At 40.7% G+C, this 22,285-nt stretch overlaps 1 protein-coding gene across 1 annotated transcript in view; it reads right to left on the bottom strand.

Annotated features, from left to right (window-relative positions):
- Positions 1 to 21,795, bottom strand: part of LOC119791212 (WSC domain-containing protein 1-like) — a 36,974-nt gene extending 15,179 nt beyond the window's left edge. Inside the window, exons 1-3 of the mRNA XM_038297189.1 lie at positions 21,566 to 21,795; positions 18,440 to 19,020; positions 517 to 631 (exon numbers count right to left, since the gene is read on the bottom strand). Coding sequence (XP_038153117.1) covers positions 517 to 631; positions 18,440 to 18,830 — 506 coding nt within the window. The 5' untranslated portion in view covers positions 18,831 to 19,020; positions 21,566 to 21,795. The remainder of the gene's footprint in view (positions 1 to 516; positions 632 to 18,439; positions 19,021 to 21,565) is intronic.
- Positions 21,796 to 22,285: the final 490 nt, after the last annotated feature.

The following is a 22,285-nucleotide window of genomic DNA, read 5'->3' as shown; positions in this document are numbered from 1 at the left end:
CCTGCTTGCACTTGGTTGGCCTGAGATGTAAGCACCAAATGCATATCTCAGGAGTACTCTGCAGCTAGCTTACTCTGCTGCTCTGCTGTGAGTTAGAGAAAAAAAAGAATAATTCAAAGAGGTCTTCCATGAGCCGGCTTTGAAGGATTCCACCTGCCTCCTTCTTATTTCCTTGGAGCTTTTTGTGGAGGTCATGCAGCGTGGATCACAGTGACCCCCTTGGCTACTTTTCAAAGCAGGGTTTTTGAAGAAGCTCATTTCTAACCACCAATATATTCAGTCCAACTGCTCCGGTCAGCTCATTAGGATTTCCCACAGCAAGTGATGAAGCCTCCTGTACCCCACCCCCACCCCCGCTCTTCCCATCCCTCGTCTCTTAAACCTCCCCAGACACCTGGCTCTCCACTGGCTAAAAGACACGGAAGCTTTTCATGGAGGGGACAGGCTCCCAAAGCTTAGCTCACACAAGTGGCCCTCTGTGGCCCCCCTCACAGGAGCCAGCCTTGAATGGGTTACCTTTCTGAGCAGGTGTCCTGACACAGGGAGCTGGTCATCTTGCGTAGGTCATAAAGCATGGTTCCCCCCAAAGCTCGATCGCTGGCATTATGCAGGAAGCAGCCAATGTAGGTTCCTGCATGTGTGAAAAATAAAAGTACAAAGAATCTCAGGCAGGCTGGAGTGTTTGAAGTCAAATCTGATTTTTTACTGCATTATTATTAGACTCTGCACATCCTCTAAACTAAGGCCTGAACTTAACATGTAAGTGGATCAATTAGCTCCTCTGAAATAATTTGAACTTTATCTAATTAGTGTTGGATGCTTCATAAAAAAGCTTGTTAAATGGGACAACAGTCATTTTTAGATCAAACTGATTTTCATGAAAGGGTTTGTTTGCAGTGCATTTGTTTTGTCTGTTCATTACAGAAGCTCTTATTCATACTGCACAGTCATTGCATGTCTGTATATATGGAACAAAAAAGGCCAATGTTAAGGTTTTGAATCAATAGAAGCTGCAATTATTTTTTTATCCTCTCAAAACCTGTTTTAAAGTGTTTACAAATAATAACTCAGAATGCATGAAAATTACACTGGTAAAATGTTTACCAGTATAGACATGTTAGACATCGTTGGAAAGCTTAGATTCTCCACAATCCAACCACCAAGATCATTTTATGGACACAGCTAGCACAATAAAAACAGATATAGCAGCATGTCAAAATGTACCATGACAAAGCAGCCACAACAAGCAAGCATGTCTTTATTACTGCTGTTCAAAGACCTATAATTTTCGAGAATAAAAAAAGTAACTTTGAGTCTTGTTTGAACTGATGTAGCTTTGGCTTTGTTTTGCTCACCCAATTTCCATGTATATATTCAGAAACTGGAAGGTGTTAGTTTTCAAATAATGTACCACACATGGAATTTGGGCTTACAGTTCCTAAGTTATTTGCTTTTCCATTTAGGTATGCAAAATAGGCGAGGATTTTCCAAATTGAGGTGGATGTTAGTTGACCAGGCTCCCATTGTTTATACCCGGGACCAGCTGCTTGCCCAGAGAGCCAGCCCATGCCCCCTGCGAGCTGAGGAGGAAGAGACGTGGCAGCAGTGTGGGTGTTGGGCAATACCCGGGAGAGAAGACCAACCATCTCGTCCATCGTCATGGGCAACACCAGATCTCTCTCTAACAAGGTGGATGAGCTGGTGGCTTTAACTCACCATGAAATACGCTACCGTGAGGCTAGCATCCTATGCCTGTCTCAGACGTGGCTAACCACGATTTCATCTACTTTGGGCCAACAGAACCAGGGAGAGAAGTGAGAAGAGAGGAAGGGGTCTGGCTGTGTTTGTAAATAAAAGATGGTGAAACTCTGAACCCCTAGCCAATAAAGAGACGACCTGCAGGACCTGCAGCAAAGACATTGTCCCCTCCTCTGCTCATGCAGCAACAGTCTGTGATGTCCTGGACAGTATTACCAGCAGACTCCAAACACAGCATCCACAGGCTCTTTTTCTGATCTCTGGGGACTTCAACCATGTCTCTCTGTCTTCAACACTTCCCACATTCCCACAGCAGACCACACTAAAACACTGGCTCTACTGTATGCCGACACCAAGGAGGCATACTCCTCATCACCTCTCCCTCCTCTAAAGAACTCTGACCACAATCTGGTTCATCTCCAGCCTGTGTTCAAACCCCTGGTGTGAAGAGAACCAGCTGTGAAACGCACAGTGATGAGATGGTCTGTGGAAGCAGAAGAAGCTCTCAGGGACTGTTTTTCCAATACTGTGTGGGAAGAGCTCTGCGCTCCTAATCAACAGGACATCAATAGTAGCACAGACTGGATCACCGATTACATAAACTTCAGTGTGGACAACACTGCCTATTAGAAAGATTCGTCACTTCTCCAATAACAATCCATGGATCAACCCTGAAATAAAAGCATTTCTGAAAGTGAAAGAGGAGATCATTTAGATCAGGGAAAAAGGAGGAGCTGAGAGCTGATCAGAAAGAACAGGGAAAGAAATGGAGGACCAGCTGCAGCAAAACAACATTAGAGGGATCTGGAAAAGCCTAAAGACAATCTCAGGCCAAAATAAGAAAACCCAGGCTGCTGGAGACTTGAAATGGGTTAAAGATCTGAACCAGTTTTGAAGCAGGTTTTAGCCACCCACTCCTTCCCCAGCCCAGGACACCCTGCTGTTACCCTCACCTTCTTCACAACTCCAGCTCCAAACCATCACCCATCCCCCATACTCCAAAGAACTCCATCACACAGCCCATCCCCTCCTGCCATCTTGTTGCTTTCAACAACACAGATGAGGAATGAGCTGCGAAAGATCAAGGTGGGAATGGCTGCAGGTCCAGATGACATCAGCTCTAAACTTCTGAGATGATCTGCAGATGAACTGTGTAGCATCTCATGTTTAAAGGGATAGTTCGGGATTTTTGACATGAATCTGTATGGCATCCCCATCACCAGTGTCATGCAATCACACTGACTTACCCCTGGCAGCATCCTGTGAGCAGAGTTCTCGTCCAGCTTTGGTCAAGCCGAAAGTAGTCCGGCAGGTTTGCTAGACCCAGCGAAATAAAACGTTTCTCTTCCCAAAACATTATGTGTTCAAAAGAGTGATATTTTTGCATCCCAAAAACATTGTAGTGGAAAAAGTCACACGTCGTTATCACTTGGTCCTATTTTCTCTCTGTTCGTATCAGTGCGCGCCGTCATTCTGACAGCGAGCTCAACAACAGCCAGATGCATGTCTCACTCCGCCTAGCTAGGAGCTAGGCGGAGCGAGACATGCATCTGGCTGTTGTCAGGTTAGTAGGCCCTAGCTGTCAGGTCATGGTGTCGCGCGCACTGATACGAACAGAGAGAAAATAGGACCAAGTGATAACGAAGTGTGACTTTTTCCACTACAATGTTTTTGGGATGCAAAAATATCACTCTTTTGAACACATAATGTTTTGGGAAGAGAAACGTTTTATTTCGCTGGGTCTAGCAAACCTGCCGGACTACTTTCGGCTTGACCAAAGCTGGACGAGACCTCTGCAGGATGCTGCCAGGGGTAAGTCAGTGTGATTGCATGACACTGGTGATGGGGATGCCATACAGATTCATGTCAAAAATCCCGAACTATCCCTTTAAGACCTCTTGTGTGGTACCTTAGCAGCTACAGGCAGGTAGCACTGACTTTACACCTGATGAAGACCCTTGAACGATTGGTCTTACACCATCTACGCCCCCTGGTGAAGACTTCATTGGATCCACTGCAGTTTGTCTACCATCCTGGGATTTGGGCAGATGATACTAATTGAAGATGATGCTGTCATTTTGAGCATCTCTGATTCTGCTGCTAATGTCAAATATCAATCACTGTAAAATGTCCAAACTGTATATTGGTTAGTTATTCTCCAGATGCACAGTTTTATATTGTTAAAACACTTTACGGTACAGTATTTTATTTGCTTATCTTTTAGCTCTTCACTAGCATGTTATTCTTATACATTTTTCTAAGGTCCACATTTGTTTGACTATTTTTTCTTTTTTCATCTGTTTGCTGCTGTAAACACCAGAATTTCCCCATTGTGGGACAATAAAGGGATTTTCTATTCTATTGTATTCTATGGTTTATTGTTCCTTTTTTATAACGTTTATATTCTGGTATACTTCTTTCTGAAGCTCCACCCTGAATACCTCTACGCATTATTGTCTCTCTCCTAATATTCCCCAGCTATTGCTTTCTCTCACTTGATTACTCTGGCCTGGTTGCCTTGCCTTCTCCTTCTGCTTTTTTAGGTCCTGCATCAACTCTCAAACTATGGCAGAAAACTTAGCCAAACCCAGGACCGAGCAAACAGTCAAGCTCATAACACTTACCAACTCTAGAGCAGCTGTAAAAGACTCAATAACTTTATAGTAAATCAATAGAGATTGTGCCTTTCCCAATTTTACAAAAGGAGATGCAGCACTGCAGCACTGCTTCTCTTTGCCAACATTTTGTATTTTCCCCAAGAGTGGATGTGTTTAACTTTGTAACCGCGTCTCTCTTCCTGTCAGACCAATTAAATTGCTGCTAAATTGCTGCGTAGTCCGACTAAAACAAACCTGGATTCTAGCTCAGTCAGAGCTACGCTGTCCCCTGCAGGAAATCGTTTCCGGTGTGATCCTCCACTTTGACTTTCAATGAGCGCTAAACACCACAACCTTGTCTGACACAATTTTCTGTCAGATCAGACGCACAAACAGATTCGGTGTGTTCTGGGCTTTAAGTTGATTGGGAGTGGGTAAGGTTGGCGCAGGTGAGCTTGGCCGCCAGAAGGAAAGCAGAATCTAAACACCAGTGATAAGACAGGTCAAATTTAAAAAAACTTCTTGTTTATTTCCGAGGCCACTGTCCAATCCTATAGTTTTGTTGGTCAAACGTCTGTATTTATAACTGGCTTTTTTCCACAATCCGCCTCTTCCTCAAACCACTAAGGTTTTGCACTGCTGCAAAGCCAGAGCAACATGACTGAGGAGGATGCATCCCACATCCAAACAATATGGCAAATAACTTAATAAATGGCAGATAATATTTTATATACACTGAACCCAGACTAACAATATTAAGCACTATATGGTAGGATCTACTCTCTCTGGCTTAATTTCACTCCTTGTTATATGAGGAAAGGTTTCAGACTGTCACCTTGAATATTTTACATAGAGTCTGGTTTCCATGTCTGACACACTAACACACACAGCTGAACTGGAGATCTATGAGGCCAATGCAGCCTTTGTGTCATAACTCGATCTAACAATTATACAGCCTCTACTGAGAGCCCTAATAACTGACTTATGTGTCAGGTATGTCTTAGAAGAGGTAATTACCCTCCTAATATTCCAGTTATGCTTAAACCCAGTTATTTTAAACCCAGAAACTGCCCATGCATAAAGAAAGGAGGTTCAAGTAATACCATTTGACAGGCTAATGCGATGAAGTGACAAGATTAAGGCACCGTATAAAATGTCGCCTGAATTCAGTCTTTGATGTTATCTTTGCTGCATCATCCGCCCCTCAGTTGGCAGATAAAAACACCCTGCATTCCTTTTTGTCTTCAGACTTCAAGTATTTTTTCCCCTGAGGAAAAAAACGCTATGTTTACACGTTCTATGCTAAACAAAGATATTCCACAAATCTTACATTCTGAAGTTGTTGGTGTTTAGTGTTTGCTGAATAAAGGGCATGTAAAATATACCCTCCAGGTTAGCTGTTTGGTTTTGATTACAATGCCTAGATTTAGTTTGCATAAAAAAAATACATTTGAGTTAACTGTGTAACCTGGACTTCCTTTTGAATGTTCTCCCATCACACTGGACAGCATCAAATGCTCAACAAGAAATTTGAAGTGAAGGAAATGCTTTATACGTGGCAAGGTGAGAGCAGGATGAGAGCAAGCTGTGGGCCGTGAAATGTCAACCATTGCCACATCAAAAAAGTGGTTCAATCAGGGCAGAACATTCTTTCTAATCAGCCAAGGGTCCTGAGGCTACGCTCAGTCACCAGCTGGCTGTGACCCAGAGAGTTACGTATACCAGCTGTTTAAATAACTTAGAGGCAGAAGCTACCAAAGTCGGTTGTGAGGCATTAGCAAAGGTGAAACCCGTCCATGTCAGCCCCACTGAGCAGTAGGCTAATTCTTTAATCAAAGTGAGAAAGAAGCCTGAGGCAGGGAGGTGTTAAAGGTAAATGAAGGGACACAGCCTGAACTTGTAGGCATGATAGAAAATATTCCAGAGGTCTGACATTGTAAGGTCTTCTAAAACACATACAAGATCATGTGCTGCTTATCCCTCTCTGCAAGACTGGATTAAGTAAGCAAATCACAGGAAGATTTAGAAGCTGCTAACTTTCCTAAATAAGCAATTCTCAATATTGATTCCTCTGCATAGACAAAAAAACTGGTCAGTTTTCTTGCAAGTCACTTTGCCTTCTACATTTAAAGGACCATCTCTCTATACGTAAAAATCCATCCATCCGTCTTCTCCCACTAATTCCAACAGGGTCACGGTGGGGCCGGTGCCTATCCCCGGCAGTCTATGGACGAGAGGCTGGGTCCACCCTGGACAGGTCACTAGTCTGTTGCCGGGCAACACAGAGACAAACAAAGACAAACATCTATGCACACACACGCTAACATATAAGGAGAATTTAGAGATGCCAATTTATCTAAAAGTATTTTTTTGGACTGTTGGAGGAAGCAGGAGTGCCTGGATGAAAGACATGACATGTAAACTCCACACAGAAAGACCCCAGGCCAGGAATCGAACCCAGAACCACCGTGCAGCTATCTAAATATAAATATATTGATGGTCTTACACCATCTACGCCCCCTGGTGAAGACTTCATTGGATCCACTGCAGTTTGCCTATCGTCTTTCAGTAGAACTGGGGTAGATGATGCCATCATCTCCTCCTGCATCAAGCTCTGACTCCACCAGAGAAACCTGGAAGCTCTGTGAGGATCATGTTTTTTGTTTTCTCCAGTGCTTTCAAAATCATCCAGCAGGGACTCCTAAGATGCAAGCAGGAGCTGTCAGGAGTGGACCAGCACATGTCCAAGTGGATTCCAGACTACCTCACTGTTCGCCCACAGTATGTGAGGGCACAGGGCTGTGTCTCAGATAAGGTGGGTTGCAGGGAACAGTGGTGGTCCACAGGGAACAGTGGTGGTCCACAGGGAACAGTGCTGGCACGGTTCCTCTTGTTGATCTACACTGCAGACTTCTCCATCAACTCCCCACGCTGACACCTCCAGAAGTTCTATGACAATTCTGCCATACACTCACCGGCCACTTTATTAAGTACCCCATGCTAGTAACGGGTTGGACCCCCTTTTGCCTTCAGAACTGCGTCAATTCTTCGTGGCATAGATTCAACAAGGTGCTGGAAGCATTCCTCAGGGAGTTTGGTCCATATTGACATGATGGCATCACACAGTTGCCGCAGATTTGTCGGCTGCACATCCATGATGCGAATCTCCCGTTCCACCACATCCCAAAGATGCTCTATTGGATTGAGATCTGGTGACTGTGGAGGCCATTTGAGTACAGTGAACTCATTGTCATGTTCAAGACACCAGTCTGAGATGATTCCAGCTTTATGACATGGCGCATTATCCTGCTGAAAGTAGCCATCAGAAGTTGGGTACATTCAGAGATGGCAAAAGTACTCACTTTCCTTACTTGAGTAAAAGTACAGATACTTGTGTTAAAAAATACTCTGGTAAAAGTGGAAGTACTGATTAAACTTCTTTACTCAAGTAAAAGTAACAAAGTACAGGCTTGTAAATTTACTTAAAGTATAAAAGTAAAAGTAGAAACCACTTTTTTCATGCCGTTGCCTACATTTTAAATGGATGTCTGCCAATAGGACTAGATCTCCGTTGTGTTCATTTTCAATCATCTCGTCGTCCATACTACTATGCTAATGCCACCGCCACCAAGCTGCAATGATTTGTCGCGAATGAATACCGCCGAATCTGTCGATTCATCTTGTAGTGGTGCGTCAAATGCAACGTAGATTCCCATCCAATTAGATTGAATTTGGTATTGATGACGTGAAAAATAATAACGGTAACTCCATTGAAATGATTCAAAACTAAAGTAACGAGCCAATTTTTTAAAATGTAAGGAGTAGAAAGTACAGATATTTGTGTAAAAATGTAAGGAGTAGAAGTAAAAAGTCGCCATAAAAATAAGTAGTAAAGTAAAGTAAAAATATCAGAAAAATCTACTTGAGTACAGTAACGAAGTATTTGTACTTCGTTACTTCCCATCTCTGGGTACATTGTGGTCATAAAGGGATGGACATGGTCAGCAACAATACTCAGGTAGGCTGTGGCGTTGCAACGATGCTCAATCAGTACCAAGGGGCCCAAAGAGTGCCAAGAAAATATTCCCCACACCATGACACCACCACCACCAGCCTGAACTGTTGATACAAGGCAGGATGGATCCATGCTTTCATGTTGTAGACGCCAAATTCTGACCCTACCATCCGAATGTCGCAGTAAAAATGGAGACTCATCAGACCAGGCAACGTTTTTCCAATCTTCTATTGTCCAATTTCAATGAGCTTGTGCAAATTGTAGCCTCAGTTTCCTGTTCTTAGCTGAAAGGAGTGGCACCCGGTGTGGTTTTCTGCTGCTGTAGCCCATCTGCCTCAAAGTTCAACGTACTGTGCGTTCAGAGATGCTGTTCTGCCCACCTTGGTTGTAACGGCTGGTTATTTGAGTCACTGTTGCCCTTCTATCAGCTTGAACCAGTCTGGCCATTCTCCTCTGACTTCTGGCATCAACAAGGCATTTCCGCCCACAGAACTGCCGCTCACTGGATGTTTTTTCTTTTTCGGACCATTCTCAGTAAACCCTAGAGATGGTTGTGCATGAAAATCCCAGTAGATCAGCAGTTTCTGAAATACTCAGACCAGCCCTTCTGGCACCAAGAATCATGCCACGTTCAAAGTCCCTCAAATCACCTTTCTTCCCCATACTGAGGCTCGGTTTGAACTGCAGGAGATTGTCTTGACCATGTCTACATGCCTAAATGCACTGAGTTGCCGCCATGTGATTGGCTGTTTAGAAATTAAGTGTTAACGAGCAGTTGGACAGGTGTACCTAATAAAGTGGGCGGTGAGTGTAGTTGGCCTCAAAACATGTGGGGATGACTTAGAAGTACAGACAGTGGACCCAGAACTTTGTGATCTGGTGCCAGCAGAACCACGTGCTGATTAATGCAGGGAAAACCAAGGAGCTAGTGGTGGACTTTCACAAAAGCAGATCCATCCCACTGATACGGGTGAACATCCAGGGAATGGACATTGAGGTAGTGGACTCTCTTATAAGTACCTAGGTGTTCATCTGAATAACAAACTGGACTAGACTGTGTAAGAAAGGTCAGAGCAGACTCTTCCTGCTGAGAAGACTGAGGTCTTTTGGAGTGCAGGGGGAGCTCCTAAAGACCTTCTATGACTCTGTTGTGGCATCAGCCATCTATGGAGCTGGCTACTGGAGCAGTGGCTTAAGCCAGGCTTACACTGTGTGATCTTTTGTCCTTTTCGGGGCGACTTTCTAGTCGTGCTAGAATTTTTCGATCGGGCCGACTTGCAGCCTGATCATGCGTTGCGTAGTGTACAGGGGGTTACAAGGGGTGATCAGCCTCTCACGACCACCTCCCTATCAGTAATCGTGAGGTCGGGAGAAAATGAAACATGTTTGATCGTCGTGGGCAAATTCCTCAATGCACATGCACCAGGGAGAGTTATCACAGATCCTTCCTCCCAGCAGCTGTAAGACTCTTTAACCCTCACTGTTCCCAACAAGCTCAATAAGTTGTTACATTCATGCTGATTTTTGCAGGGTTTCTGCCATAGTTAAATAACATGCTGCTGTCCTTTTGAACATCTATGATGTTGCTGCTATTCATCACACTGTACAGTACAGTACAGTACAGTACAGTACTTAGTTGTGTATTTTCTTAACCCTGTTACTAATTCTGTTATTTGTACACTTTCTAAGGTCCACATTGTGTGACCACTTCTGCTATAACCTTTTGCTGCTGTAACACCTCAATTTCCCCGTTGTGGGATAATAAAGGGATTTTCTATTCTATTCTATTCATATACACATACACATATTTATAAACAGCAACCGCTGACAAATTATTATCTAAAGTTACTTTCATTCAATAATAAAAAGTGTATTTAGAAAATGTGACATTTCCCAAAAGTAAAAAGAGACAATCAGTGTTCATCAGTTTGAAAAATTTTGTATTGTATTTTATTCCATCACCTTGCCACATGTAAAACTTTTCCAACACTTCACATTTCTCTTTGAGCATTTGGTGCCGTTCAGTGTGATGGGAAATTATTTAAAAGGAAGTCCTGGTTACACTGTGGACTCAAGACAGATTTTGTTGCTCTCTGTGCAACAAAAATGCAATAAGAAAATGTCTTAAAAATGCATTTAAAAATCAAAACCGATGTAATATTGATCCAGTTCCAGTTGGTATTTTGATTAGTACTCTTTTGTGATGAGCCCCAAATGGTTTGAGTTGAAAGGCCTTGGTGCCATCGCCCAGATATAAACTTCCCTCCACAGATTCTCTATCAGATTTAAGTCAGGAGTTTGGTTGGATTACTCCAAGATGTTCATATAACTTACAGAAAGAAGAAATATGCTAGTTAAATTAAAAGATTTATTAAAACTTCAAAACTATAAGAGCTGTACGGAACTCAGTTTTTACTGCTGTAAATCCCCTATTTGGCCTTACGGATAACTTTTCCCTTTTTTCCAATAACCAAAACTAAAAGCTTTTTTACTGATTAGATTTGAAAGATTTAAAGACGGGCAGTGGATAGTGCTGCTGCCTGATTCCTGGCCCAGAGTCTTTCTGCATGGAGTATGCATCTTCTCCCTGAGCATGCATGAGATCTCTCCGGGTACTCCGACTTCCTCCCACAGTCCAAAAAACATGTCTGTCCGGTTAATTGGCTTCTCTACAGTCTCCTTAGGTGTGCGTGAATGGTTGTTTGTCTCCGTGTTGTCCTGCGATGGACTGGCGACCTGTCCAGAGTGGACCCCGCCTCTCAACCGTAGACAGCTGGAGGCACCAGCATTGTCAGAAAATGGATGGATGGATTTAAAGTCCAGTATTAGGTTTCTGCTCTTTAAATGGCTGCGATAGACATAAATTAATTTCTGATTCATTCAAAGAGAAGAAACCGAGTTCTGTACTTTAATACTGTATGTTTGTATGTAAATCTTGTGTGTTTTCAAAATTATTCGAACATCAGCAGCTCATTCCTGATGACATGATGTCAGGCTTGATAGACTTTTAACTAAACCCCCATCCATGCCCTGTTTTTTTCCAGTGGTGGAGTTGGTTAATTAAGGTTAGGGTTTGGGAAACCGCAGCTCTTTAATGCCCACCGCCTGAGCTTTTTCATAAATGTATGAAAATGGAAAAAAAAAATTTTGTTTGTTTGTTTGTTTTATTATAGTGTGCAGGAGGTCAAACAAACATTCATTATGTTTTCCAATACTGTAAACATTTGTATAATAAATGAATTTAAACAATAAATGTAAAAATTTCTGTCAAGGAAAATTTGCGTCATTGCCTGCAGCAAATGTTTCAGCTAAACAAACTGTGGTGATAATTTTATCAAGATCTATTGCAAACAAATGACCCCTTTGGGACAATAACATATTTAATTCAATTCTATCAATCTATAGGCCTAATTTCTAACCTTTAAAAACATCAAGAAGTGATAACTCTGACCAGCAATTTCATTAAACTCATTATGCCTTTGTAATCAGGCCTGGTTTCCATAAATCTGCTTCACAGTTTTTCTCCAAACTCATCTCTGTGCTTGGGGCACCTAGTATGAGAGGAAGCATCACTTGGAGCACTTGAACAAATGTCAAAAATAATATCATCAGCTTAGAGGAATTTTGTAACTGAGTTGGATGCTTTTTAAAAGGTTTAACTTGTAGCTGAAAGTGTGAACAGTAAATAGCGTTGATGTTGATCCGTAGGGGAAATTTGCTTGAGCAGTTTAGGAAGGGAAGAATCGTGAAGTATGCAGTTTCAAACCTGTTCTCTTCAGTTTTCTGGCTTAAAAGTTCATCATTTTAGACAATGTAAAAACTGTTGATAAAATATTTCTTAGAGTTATCTGACGATCTTATGGAATAGAGTCTTTAAAAAAGTAATTGTTAAGGACTTAAAACAAGCATTGGGTTTAATTGGATTTTTATAGCACATGAAAAATCTATGCAGACTTAAATATTTAGGCATTCATCCAGAAACCTCAGATGTAAGATTTAGATAACAGGATTGTGCTGGATGGATCATAGCTGTTAAATGACGGCTAAGCTTGGCTGGATAGCTCATGATAATCTTGGTTTTTCATCTAATTAACTCTTGGAGAAGTAAGGTTAGGTTTATGCCAACATTTATATAAAACTTTTTTTTTTAAAGTTTGTTTTGCAGGTTACTGCGGCCTCTTTTCCTGCATGATCTGTGTCTAATAGCAGGACCTAGTATTTACCTGTGACCCTGCATGTGTCCCATCTGTCTGCATGTCGCCATGATCCACACAGATAGAGGTAAAGTGAATGAAATGAATTTTATTATTTCATTTATTTCTGATGTGATCTACATTTTCTTCATACAATAAAATTAATTTATTAATTGCCTTGTTATTATTAAGGGTGAGGGTACTTTAAATGAGGTTGCAGAAATAAAACAATATGGGTCAATGACATGTATCTTATTCCACACCTCTTTGTGATAAAAACAAGTTCATGATTGTGTCAGGAAGGGTGGGTGCTAGGAAATAGAGTATCTGATAGTAATAAAGGTTTAATTAAGAAAACAAGTTATTTTAGCTTTGATCTGTGATGGAGAAAAATCTATTAAATATTAATGGCTGCAAGATCTTTTTAGGACCAAATTTTGCGATCTTGTCTATGTTTCATCATAAGAGGTGATTATGAGATACTGTTTAAAATTTCTAATAAACGTTGGTTTTATGAAATGGGGTAATTTGATCAAATATTTGGTAAAACTGCTTTGGATGTTAAAGTTTGTATATTAACAGATTGGCTACCTGTTCAGGGTGGACCCCGTCTTTGGCCCAGAGACAGCCTGAGATAGGCCCCACCTTGACGGAATAAGGTGGAGGAGATGATTGGATGGACAGATGTAGGGATGGATGGAAGGATGGAAGTTTGCATACTGTTACAGAGTCAAAACAGTCCTTATTCAAGTATCAATATCATACCGATGCAAAATGAAATTCTAACCCAAAGAATTATCATTCAGTCAGAGAGTCCACTCTATTTAAAAAAACCAATTCCATCTAAACCTCCAGCTGCACTTTCAGGGCTTTGAACCATGGGGGACAGAGCCTTTTGCTCGGCTGCAGCCTGCCTTTGGAACAGTGTTTTACATGAATGTGTTTCTATCTTTGTTGAATTGTGAACGGATCAGTTTTGAAGTAGTGAACGTGAAACTGAGCGATGTTCACTCTGAGAATAATGAGCGACACACACAGCTCATGATGGCGTTCAAATGATAAGAAGATTTTTCATTGGATAACGTCAGGTTTACGGCACTTATTACAATAAACAGCCTGACAGAGCAGCATGTCTACTGCTAGAACTAGTCTGCTCCATTCAGACTCATCTGCTGGTATTTCTGATGCCAGTTTAGCAGAGCGTTTGGCAGAGTTTGATCAATTAACAAAAGAAGACTGGGACAGAAAAAAAACAGTGATCACCAGGACTTAACAAACAAGCCTGTACCTCAGCCATGACCACTTCAAATTTAAAGCCACACATAGTGTTAACCATCCGAGCTATCTTGGGAAATATCTGCTACTGAATGAGGAATGGAAGAAATAATTTTGGATCCAGATCTTTTCAGCAGAACCTGAGTGTTCCTGTATGTTTCTGAAGTTTTGTGCAATTTGGCTAAATAAAGGCTTCACTGCACATCCAGTATTCATTCACTGCATCCAGTATTTTCCATTTCTTTCTATATATTATGATCACACATTTAAAGGGGGAAATACCACATTCTATTGTGGAGGATTGTGGCTTAATTTACCAAATTAACTTGAACAAGTTCATTTAGAGGTTATAGAACTAATTTTTGAAAAACTGAATCATGAATGTGAGCCGGTTAATTTTCATCTGTGTGAGCTGAACCTTGAGCTTTTTAATTAGGAACTGGAACAACATTGCTTTAGAAAGTTCACTATCCAGGGCTGAGAGAAGTTCAGAATTTGTATTCTTTTAAGCCCATCTTGAGACATTCTTGCATAAAATAGCTTTTAATGCTAATTTTACCCTTGTATTATTTTATGCTTTAATTTTAAATGTAGGACATTCTTTGGAATGAAAAGTCCATTCAAAATAACATTTATGAGCATTATCATTACTGTCTCTATCAAGGCTTAAAAAACTGTCAGTGTGTGGAAACCGAAACAGTGGACCTTTGGAGCAACCATGTGTGGATAGTAAAAATGTTCTCTGGGATAGATGTTGCCAAACAGTATTAGTAAAACACACAGTAGCAACAGCTATGCTAACTCATGTGTTGCAGCTGTTATGCTGGGATGATCAAATTTGGGGTGGTCATCCTAGGTGGGAGCCCTCACGTCTGGACAACATTTCCTATCAGAATTCTGTTCAATAAAGGCTAATGATGCCAAAGACATTTTAAAGGAAAAGGGGGAAGTAAGCATTACCAAGTTTTTTATATTTCTAAGAGACTGACTAAACATGGCTGCAGCTGCTGCAGCTCCATCATCATTGATTGAACTAAGCAGGATGGTTTTTACTTTTAATCCATAAAATAATCTGATTGTCAGTAAATACTAGTGTGAAAAACAAACTTTATAAGTTTTTTTTGTTTTTGTTTTTTTGTATTTAACAATGCCTGCTGTTTCCTTTATGGTCTGGCTGCTGACTCTCTCTTCTGAGATAAACTGTTACATACAACCGCTTTTGTGTTTTGCATGCAAATAGCCACACAGAAATTTTAAATTTTGTTTAATATAATTATCTTTTCTTTAAAGCTGTAAACAACAACACACATTTGGCTTATTCTTCAAAAGATTTGCAAGTTTAAAAACAAGTTCAAAATTGTTGAAACACTTCCAAGTTTCCCTAAAAAGTTTTCATCATTAAGTTGAAAATAAAGGCATTTTTTTCTCCCCCATGTTAACTTAACGAGCTCCATATGAAGCACATCTATGTTGTATGAAGATAGTAATTTGGGTCAAGCAGGTTTTGTGATTTAAATCCAGCAGTTTTGACCTAAATCTTTTAAATCTGACCAAGAATCCTTCTCTGTCTGGGGGTTTGAAACCAGGGAGTAGACAAGGTTGTCCTGCTTTTAAGATTTATGATTAATATTCTATCTTTATTATCCAATTATATTTATATTTGTCTTTTTATTTATTACTTTTGTTTATAAATGTAAAGTAAAATTTAAATAATAACCATAATTACTATAATTTTCATCATTTGGAGAAGAACTACTGTCTATAACTCAATGTCTTTAAACCATTTCTTTCTTTACCGCCATTTCTAAATTATTTTAACACCACGGACAGAAGCTGTTTGTATGTCTTATTCGTTCCTCCTGCAACATGCCCACTTACTGCACAGAGAATGTACTTCAAAATGATTTCTACCTTTTAAAAACAAAAAGGCTATGATTTTATTATGTACACTTTTAGGGATTTTTGCTATTTAGATTTAAATCTAATTATATTTACCATTTTAACACTTTGGAAAAGAGATTATTTTACTAAACATATTAAATTTTTTTCATTATAGCCTGCCATCATAAGAAACACCACAAATAAATCTCCCTTAGCCTTAAACTGAATAATTATTGGACAGGAGGCACCATTAGTTCAACGTAATGTAATCCCTCTTAAATAGCAGCTGTTAAAGCTGGTATAATATCTTCCTGCTGTATTTTCCATCAGTTTTAAAGACTCACATAGAAAACAAATCCTGCATTACAACTAACTCCATTGCAGGCATCATTTGAGCAAAATTGTAGTGATAAGCAAAGATGAATATTGTAGCAAATCTAAAAAACACTAAGTTTTGATAAAGAGCACAAGCTGGAACTAATATTGCTTTAATCCTCATTGGTATCCAGTTCTTATTCCTGTACTACTTTGGCTCACTGAGCCCTTTCTTCCTCTGGTTTTGAGAGGACCGCTGAGCTGTCGTCTACGATATCTGGGGCACCCACATGTAAAATGTCACATGAAAGTATAATGAAGCCTCTCAGACTCTTCTGGGTTTTCTCTTTCATACATGTTGAATGTAAGTGCTCTGCAAGCATTGTATTGAATATAATTACTTAGCTTCTGGCTATCTGAGATAAGAAGGTACTGAAAATATAATATGCTTGTATATGTGTTTGTATTTTTTCACATAACTCATGAGAAATACGGTTCAGCCTTCTACAGCTGAGACGGAATCAGACACTTTCACTTTATTATTTGTTAAAATAAATGTTTAAAAATGTAATTCATTAATGAATCTAATATAACACTTATATTTTTGTTGAAGCATGCACATAATAGCACACTTTTGTCTTTAAATGTGTCCTGTATATTTCTCTCTTTTTCATATTTTATCCTTGCAGTAAGAAGGTCCTAAGCTTGAATGCCAGCCTCGGGTCTTTCTGCTTGGACTTTGCTCCCTGTGCATGCCTGGGTGCATCCTCTCCCTGTTCTCTGGTGTCGGTTGATTAGGGATTCTTTACTGCTCTTAGGTGTGTGTCCATAGTTGTTTTTCTTTGCTATCCTTAGATGGACTGGGGACCTGTCCAAGGTGTAAACACCACCCTTTGCCCAAAGACTGCTTGTGATAAGCACCAGCCGCCCAGACCCTGATGGATAAATGGAAGAAGATCATTTGGCTCTTAGTTAGTATTGATATTCTGTTATTTCTGTTCTGTTTAGGAACCTTCTGGGTCCTTAATATTCTAGAATTCTATTTTGGTAGAGGAAAATTCAGTTGATCTCTTTTGTGACCCCATGACTACAATTTTAAGCTTTATTTTTTTGAGGATTTTGTTGATTTTTTTTTTTTTTTGGTGGATTGAAATACACACTTTTCCTGTTTCCTCACAGCAGCCGTATGTCAGATAGAAGATGTAGATCTGTGTGGGTTTATATTAAAAAAACAAAAAACAACAATGTTGGACTGAATGAAGTCACACTGAAGGACTGAATGAGGGGCAGAACCACGTGTGCAACATGACTGGATTTAACTTTATAAAGCCGCCTTCCCACTTAAAATAGTGGGTCAACAGTGTTTCTCAAACATAGGTCGACCAACCCCCCCCCTTTTTGTTTAGTTTTTTCTTAAGTAAGTTCTTTTATTTATTTTTATTTTTTTTACTCGTATTTTACTTTCAATGAAAGATGTATTTGGTAACCAAAATAGACACTAAGGATAAACTCTTTTTATGACCACAACTTACATTTATATTTGACAAAAACAACCTCAGTTGGTATAAACAAGTTTGAGCTTTAAGATTTTGTGTCTGACTTTTGCCCAAAAAAGTTTTATCTCTGTTTGAATCTATTAAGTTTTAAATCCTGAAACATCTGTGAAGCCACCTTGTTGGTCAGATGACGAACTGTTACATCTGTCAAGGACATTGACCCAGGGTTTCATGGACTTACTTTGCACTAACACTGCTCACATATGATTTACGCACCTCTCATCCTTCCCAACCGTTCATCCAGCAATATGTCACGTTATCTGTGTTGGCTTTTGCTATGTGGTTTTGATTAGGTTTTTTTTCTATCTCAAACTGTATCCTGCTAAGGATAAACTATGAAATCTGATTTTTTTTTTTTTTCCTGTCCTAATTTAATAATTCGGAATATAAATTCCGGAAAAAAAAGAAAAACACAATCCACTAGACTTGGTTTCCAAATTCTAAGTTGGAAACCAAGTCCAGTTGATTGTTTTCAATTTTTCTGGAATGACTATGACCTGGATGACTGAGAACCTTCACCAGCATCTTCCTACTATAAGGGGGCAGCTCCTTTTTATGGCAGCAAGGCCTCAGATGTCCCTTCTTCCCGTATCTGTATATTCTCTGTGTGTTTTTTCTTTTCTTAGATGAGCTGTACCGCAGCTGTGTGAGTGCCGCTTAAGGCTGGGTGACAGATAAAGAAAATTTCAATGTTGAATGTCCCTAAAGTGGTGTAAAATTTGCTGAATTGGGAGGTAACTCTTAAAAAAAAACAGTGACAATTTAAAAGTTTCCATTGCAAATATTTTCACAGATGTTGCAACAAGACACGTTTTAAGCCGAACTCTCTCAGCTTGCAGTATATCTTACCTTTGTGTCTGCTGTTCCTGTGCTGAGAGACTTTCTGCTCTGGACTCTCTGGCAGTAGGCTGTGAAACCAGCGGCGGTGTAAATGCTGGACCCTCAGGCTCCTGGAACTTGGCCAGCTTTGAGATGCTTTGGCTCCTCCGCCAGATATGGTCTGAACAGCGGCCCATCTGGAACGTGCTCTCATACCCATGCCTGCCCTACCGAGGGCAGGAGGAGGTGCGACAAGAGATAGCAGGGGCGGCAGGCTGGGGAGGTTTGGCTGAGGCGCCCTGATGGTGGAGCGCTGCAAGAGCAGGATGCTGCCTGCCATCAGATAGGCGATGCCCAGGCAGAGTAGCACCATCTGAGCTCTCTTCAAGAGGCAGTGAAGCTTGCTGAGGGGAACCACCATATCTGCAGTATACTGCCTCTCACTTCAATGAAAGGTCATTAAATGAATTGTGACTTTGAAGATATGTAGAAGGCTCCGAAGTTTAGAAGAACATTGCAGCACCTGTAGCTATATTGGTCCATGCTTCTGCCAATAACAGCAGCAGTGGAATAAAGGGATCAGTAGGAAAAAAGGGTGATCCATAAAGATCCTGAAAGATATAGAAAAAAAAAAGATACAAATTAGGTTGACGATCCTAAAATCCTAAAAACATATAATAAAAGGAAAACCTAAGGGAAAATAATATATACATGCCAATGAGGGATAACATTATGAACATTAACAGGTAAAGTGAGTAAGACTACTTAACTCTTTAGCATTTTTAGCAGTTAGTTTAAAAGAATATCAACAAGCTGTAAAATGTTATAATGTGCAGGTCAGGAAAGTGTTCTAAACCAAAGTACTATTGGGGGTTCCTTGTCTGCAATGGTGAGTCTCATGGAATAGAGGAATCCTTTTATTCCAAATATATTTTCGAGTTATCAAATGGCATACTCAGGTTAAATGCAATTCAAAACTGTGAGCCTTCATTTACCAAATGTTTTTATAATTCTGTATAAAAAACGTAAAAAAATCTTTCTGAAAAGCTTTAAAAACCTGCAGGGATCTATAAGCCTTATTGAGCATGTTAGGAGCAGTGATGGTTATAAAGTCTAGCAGAGCGGAGCTGTGATAATGCCCCTTTAGGCACTGAAGTTGCAGCTCTGCAGTTCAGCAACAGCTACATGTGGTTGGAGATATAATCCAACGGTGATGTTTTTTTCCACTGTTTTTGGCCTCCCCCAGCCTGATTCATAAGGGCATCCTAGGACACAGCTTTCTTTCTTGTGAGCTTATGAAAGGATCATATGAACATTAACGGATCATAACATGGCATTTGTATAAATCTGTAGCGTTTTCATGATTAGAGCTGTTTTAAGGCAGTAAAAGCCCACTTGGTTTGGGGGCTGACCTTTATGTTCAGCTGTTCTGCAGGAACCACTCTTAAAAATATTTGTGCCATAGAGTGTAGTGTCAGTCACTGTGCTCTATGTGCAGTGGTGTCAAACGTACACACATTTGTTACTTAAGTAGAAGTACAGATATTGCAGTTTAAAAACACTCAGGTAAAAGTTGAAGTATCAGTTTGACCTCTTTACTCAAGGAAAAGTGAAAAAGTATGTGCACCAACAACTACTTAAAGTATAAAAGTATAAAGTAACCTTTAAAAAAACAGCCAGATGCCACTATATGAATTGAACACTCAATTTTACGACTATTTCGAAAAAGTCTGAGATAGGGCCAAGGATGAGGGAGGTCTTGTTAGTCTCCGTCTCCATCTCCCGATACGCTCTCACCTGTGTCCGACCTTTCAAACATTTTAAGATCTTTTTCTGAATCCTACATTGTAGCATGGCATAGACAATTAACGTTTGCAGTTTGAAGAACACCTGCTTGTTTCAGATTATTTCCTTTAGTTAACCAATGAGTGTTTGCGTTATATGACTCATCCAGTTACACTAGTTTTCACTAGATGTGGATGGCACCAATGATCTGCATTGGATGGCGCACATGATGTGAAATAAATATTTCTAAACATTAAACTGAAGCCAAGAGTAACGAGTAACGTTTCTTTTAAAAATGTAAGGAATAGAAATACAGATACTTGTGTGAAAATGTAATGAGTTGAAGTCAGAAATAGGAAGAAAAATAAGTAATGGAGTAAAGTATAGATACCTAAAAACTGTACTTAAGTACGGTAAGGTAGTATTTGTACTTCGTTACTTGACACCTCTGTCTATGTGGCACCACATTAGGCTGCTGTTTTGGTAGCAAATTAGGGGGGGTTATTATTCACAATGTTATACATTGGATCCTTCTCAACAAATAAACATCAGAATGATCCTGGAATAGCTATTTGTTCATGAAACAATAATAATGACAATAATAAAAAAGTGAAGGATTTCTGCTGCTTCTATGAGGTGAGGTCCAATGAAAGACTTTCAACTTGACCTGCTTTGTGTTTCCTTTGTGACACATGTCAATGTGAGGTGATGCCCTGCAAGAATAGGCTAATATGCGTGATGATCCGCAAACAGCCTGAATCCTGGTCATCAGAGGGAGAGAAAAAAACCCTGCAGGGATCAAAGCTGTGAGCATTATGGGCGCTTATGAAAGGAGGATTATCACAGACGCCAGCAGATCAACTCTCATCCCAACAGCGATGGATAGGAGAGCGATGGGCAACAAAAGCACCCTGAACGGATAAGGCTCCATCAGAACTAGTGATTTCATGCAGGCTGACACCGAGAGGAGAGGAGCAGGGAGGTGAACACCCGCTGATCGGGCTGGTGGCCGTCACACGTCGTTATGTCCTTCACATCCACTTTTCCTAAGCGGAGCTCCTCCGGCAGCAGCAGCGGCGCTGCGCCTGGATGCACCAGCCTCTACCGAAGCAACAGTTTGTACCCTGATAGAGTCCGGATATCTAAGTTACCTTTAACTCCTGTTTTAATCGCCAATCAAACAGGCCGAAGTCATCTCCAAAACCAAACGCGTTGATTCTGATTAAGATCTGACGAAACGCGCCGCAAACAAACGCATCGCCTGATGAAGCGAAGACGCATGAAGCGTTAAAGAAGCCGAGGTCTTCCATCTTAAACCCCCCTTTCAAAGCGCCTCCACCATTAAAGAGGCTATTCAGCTGCTCGGCTTACCTTCAGCAGCGGCAGCCTCAATCTCTCCGGTAGCTCTTTGCACGGCTTGCTGTCCTGCATGTGAACGACTGATGGGCTTTTTTTTTAGTATTTTTCACAGTTGCTGTTATGTAAGATGTCTAAGTCACACATAAACACGGGAACTCTAAGTGTGGACGGACCAGCGCTGCTTTCTGCCGCCCTGAAAAGGCTGCGGCGGCAGTGTGTGCGTGTGTCTGTGTGTTTGAGAGAGAGAGAAAGAGAGAGGGGCTGATGGAGGAAGAGTAGGAGGAGGAAGAGGAGCTGAGGCTCATTTACATTGGTGATGTAAACGCGTCACGGCTCCTACACTGTGCCGACAGGAGAAGGCAGCCCGTAGGCCTACTGCAGCTCCAACGTCAATCCCTTTGGCCGTTAAGCTCCGTATGCTATTTATGTAGATCAAATAAAGTTTGTCAAGTTATGTCTTGTCTTAACAATTGGGTTAAATCAGAAAGCACTCAAAGCGCTTCATGGATTTCCATGGATTAGGTGTGACCTTTCAGCTGCGTTACCGTGGAAGGCATTTCAGCACCACGAACAGCGCCTCGTTCACAAGCTCATTTCCTAAAACAGGAGGTTTCAACGTTTTCCAGGCTAAGGACCAACAAACTGATGGCGAGATGGAGCGGGGACCCCCTAATTACATATATTTTATGAAATTGTTTTATATCAAACTGGTCCTATAGTCACTCTATTACA

The sequence above is a fragment of the Cyprinodon tularosa genome, unplaced genomic scaffold, assembly GCF_016077235.1.
Source record: "Cyprinodon tularosa strain WSP-4 unplaced genomic scaffold, ASM1607723v1 ctg110, whole genome shotgun sequence".
NCBI classification, from domain to species: domain Eukaryota; kingdom Metazoa; phylum Chordata; class Actinopteri; order Cyprinodontiformes; family Cyprinodontidae; genus Cyprinodon; species Cyprinodon tularosa.
The sequence above is the reverse complement of the archived record's forward strand: the minus strand, read 5'-3'. Positions and strand labels throughout refer to the sequence as shown.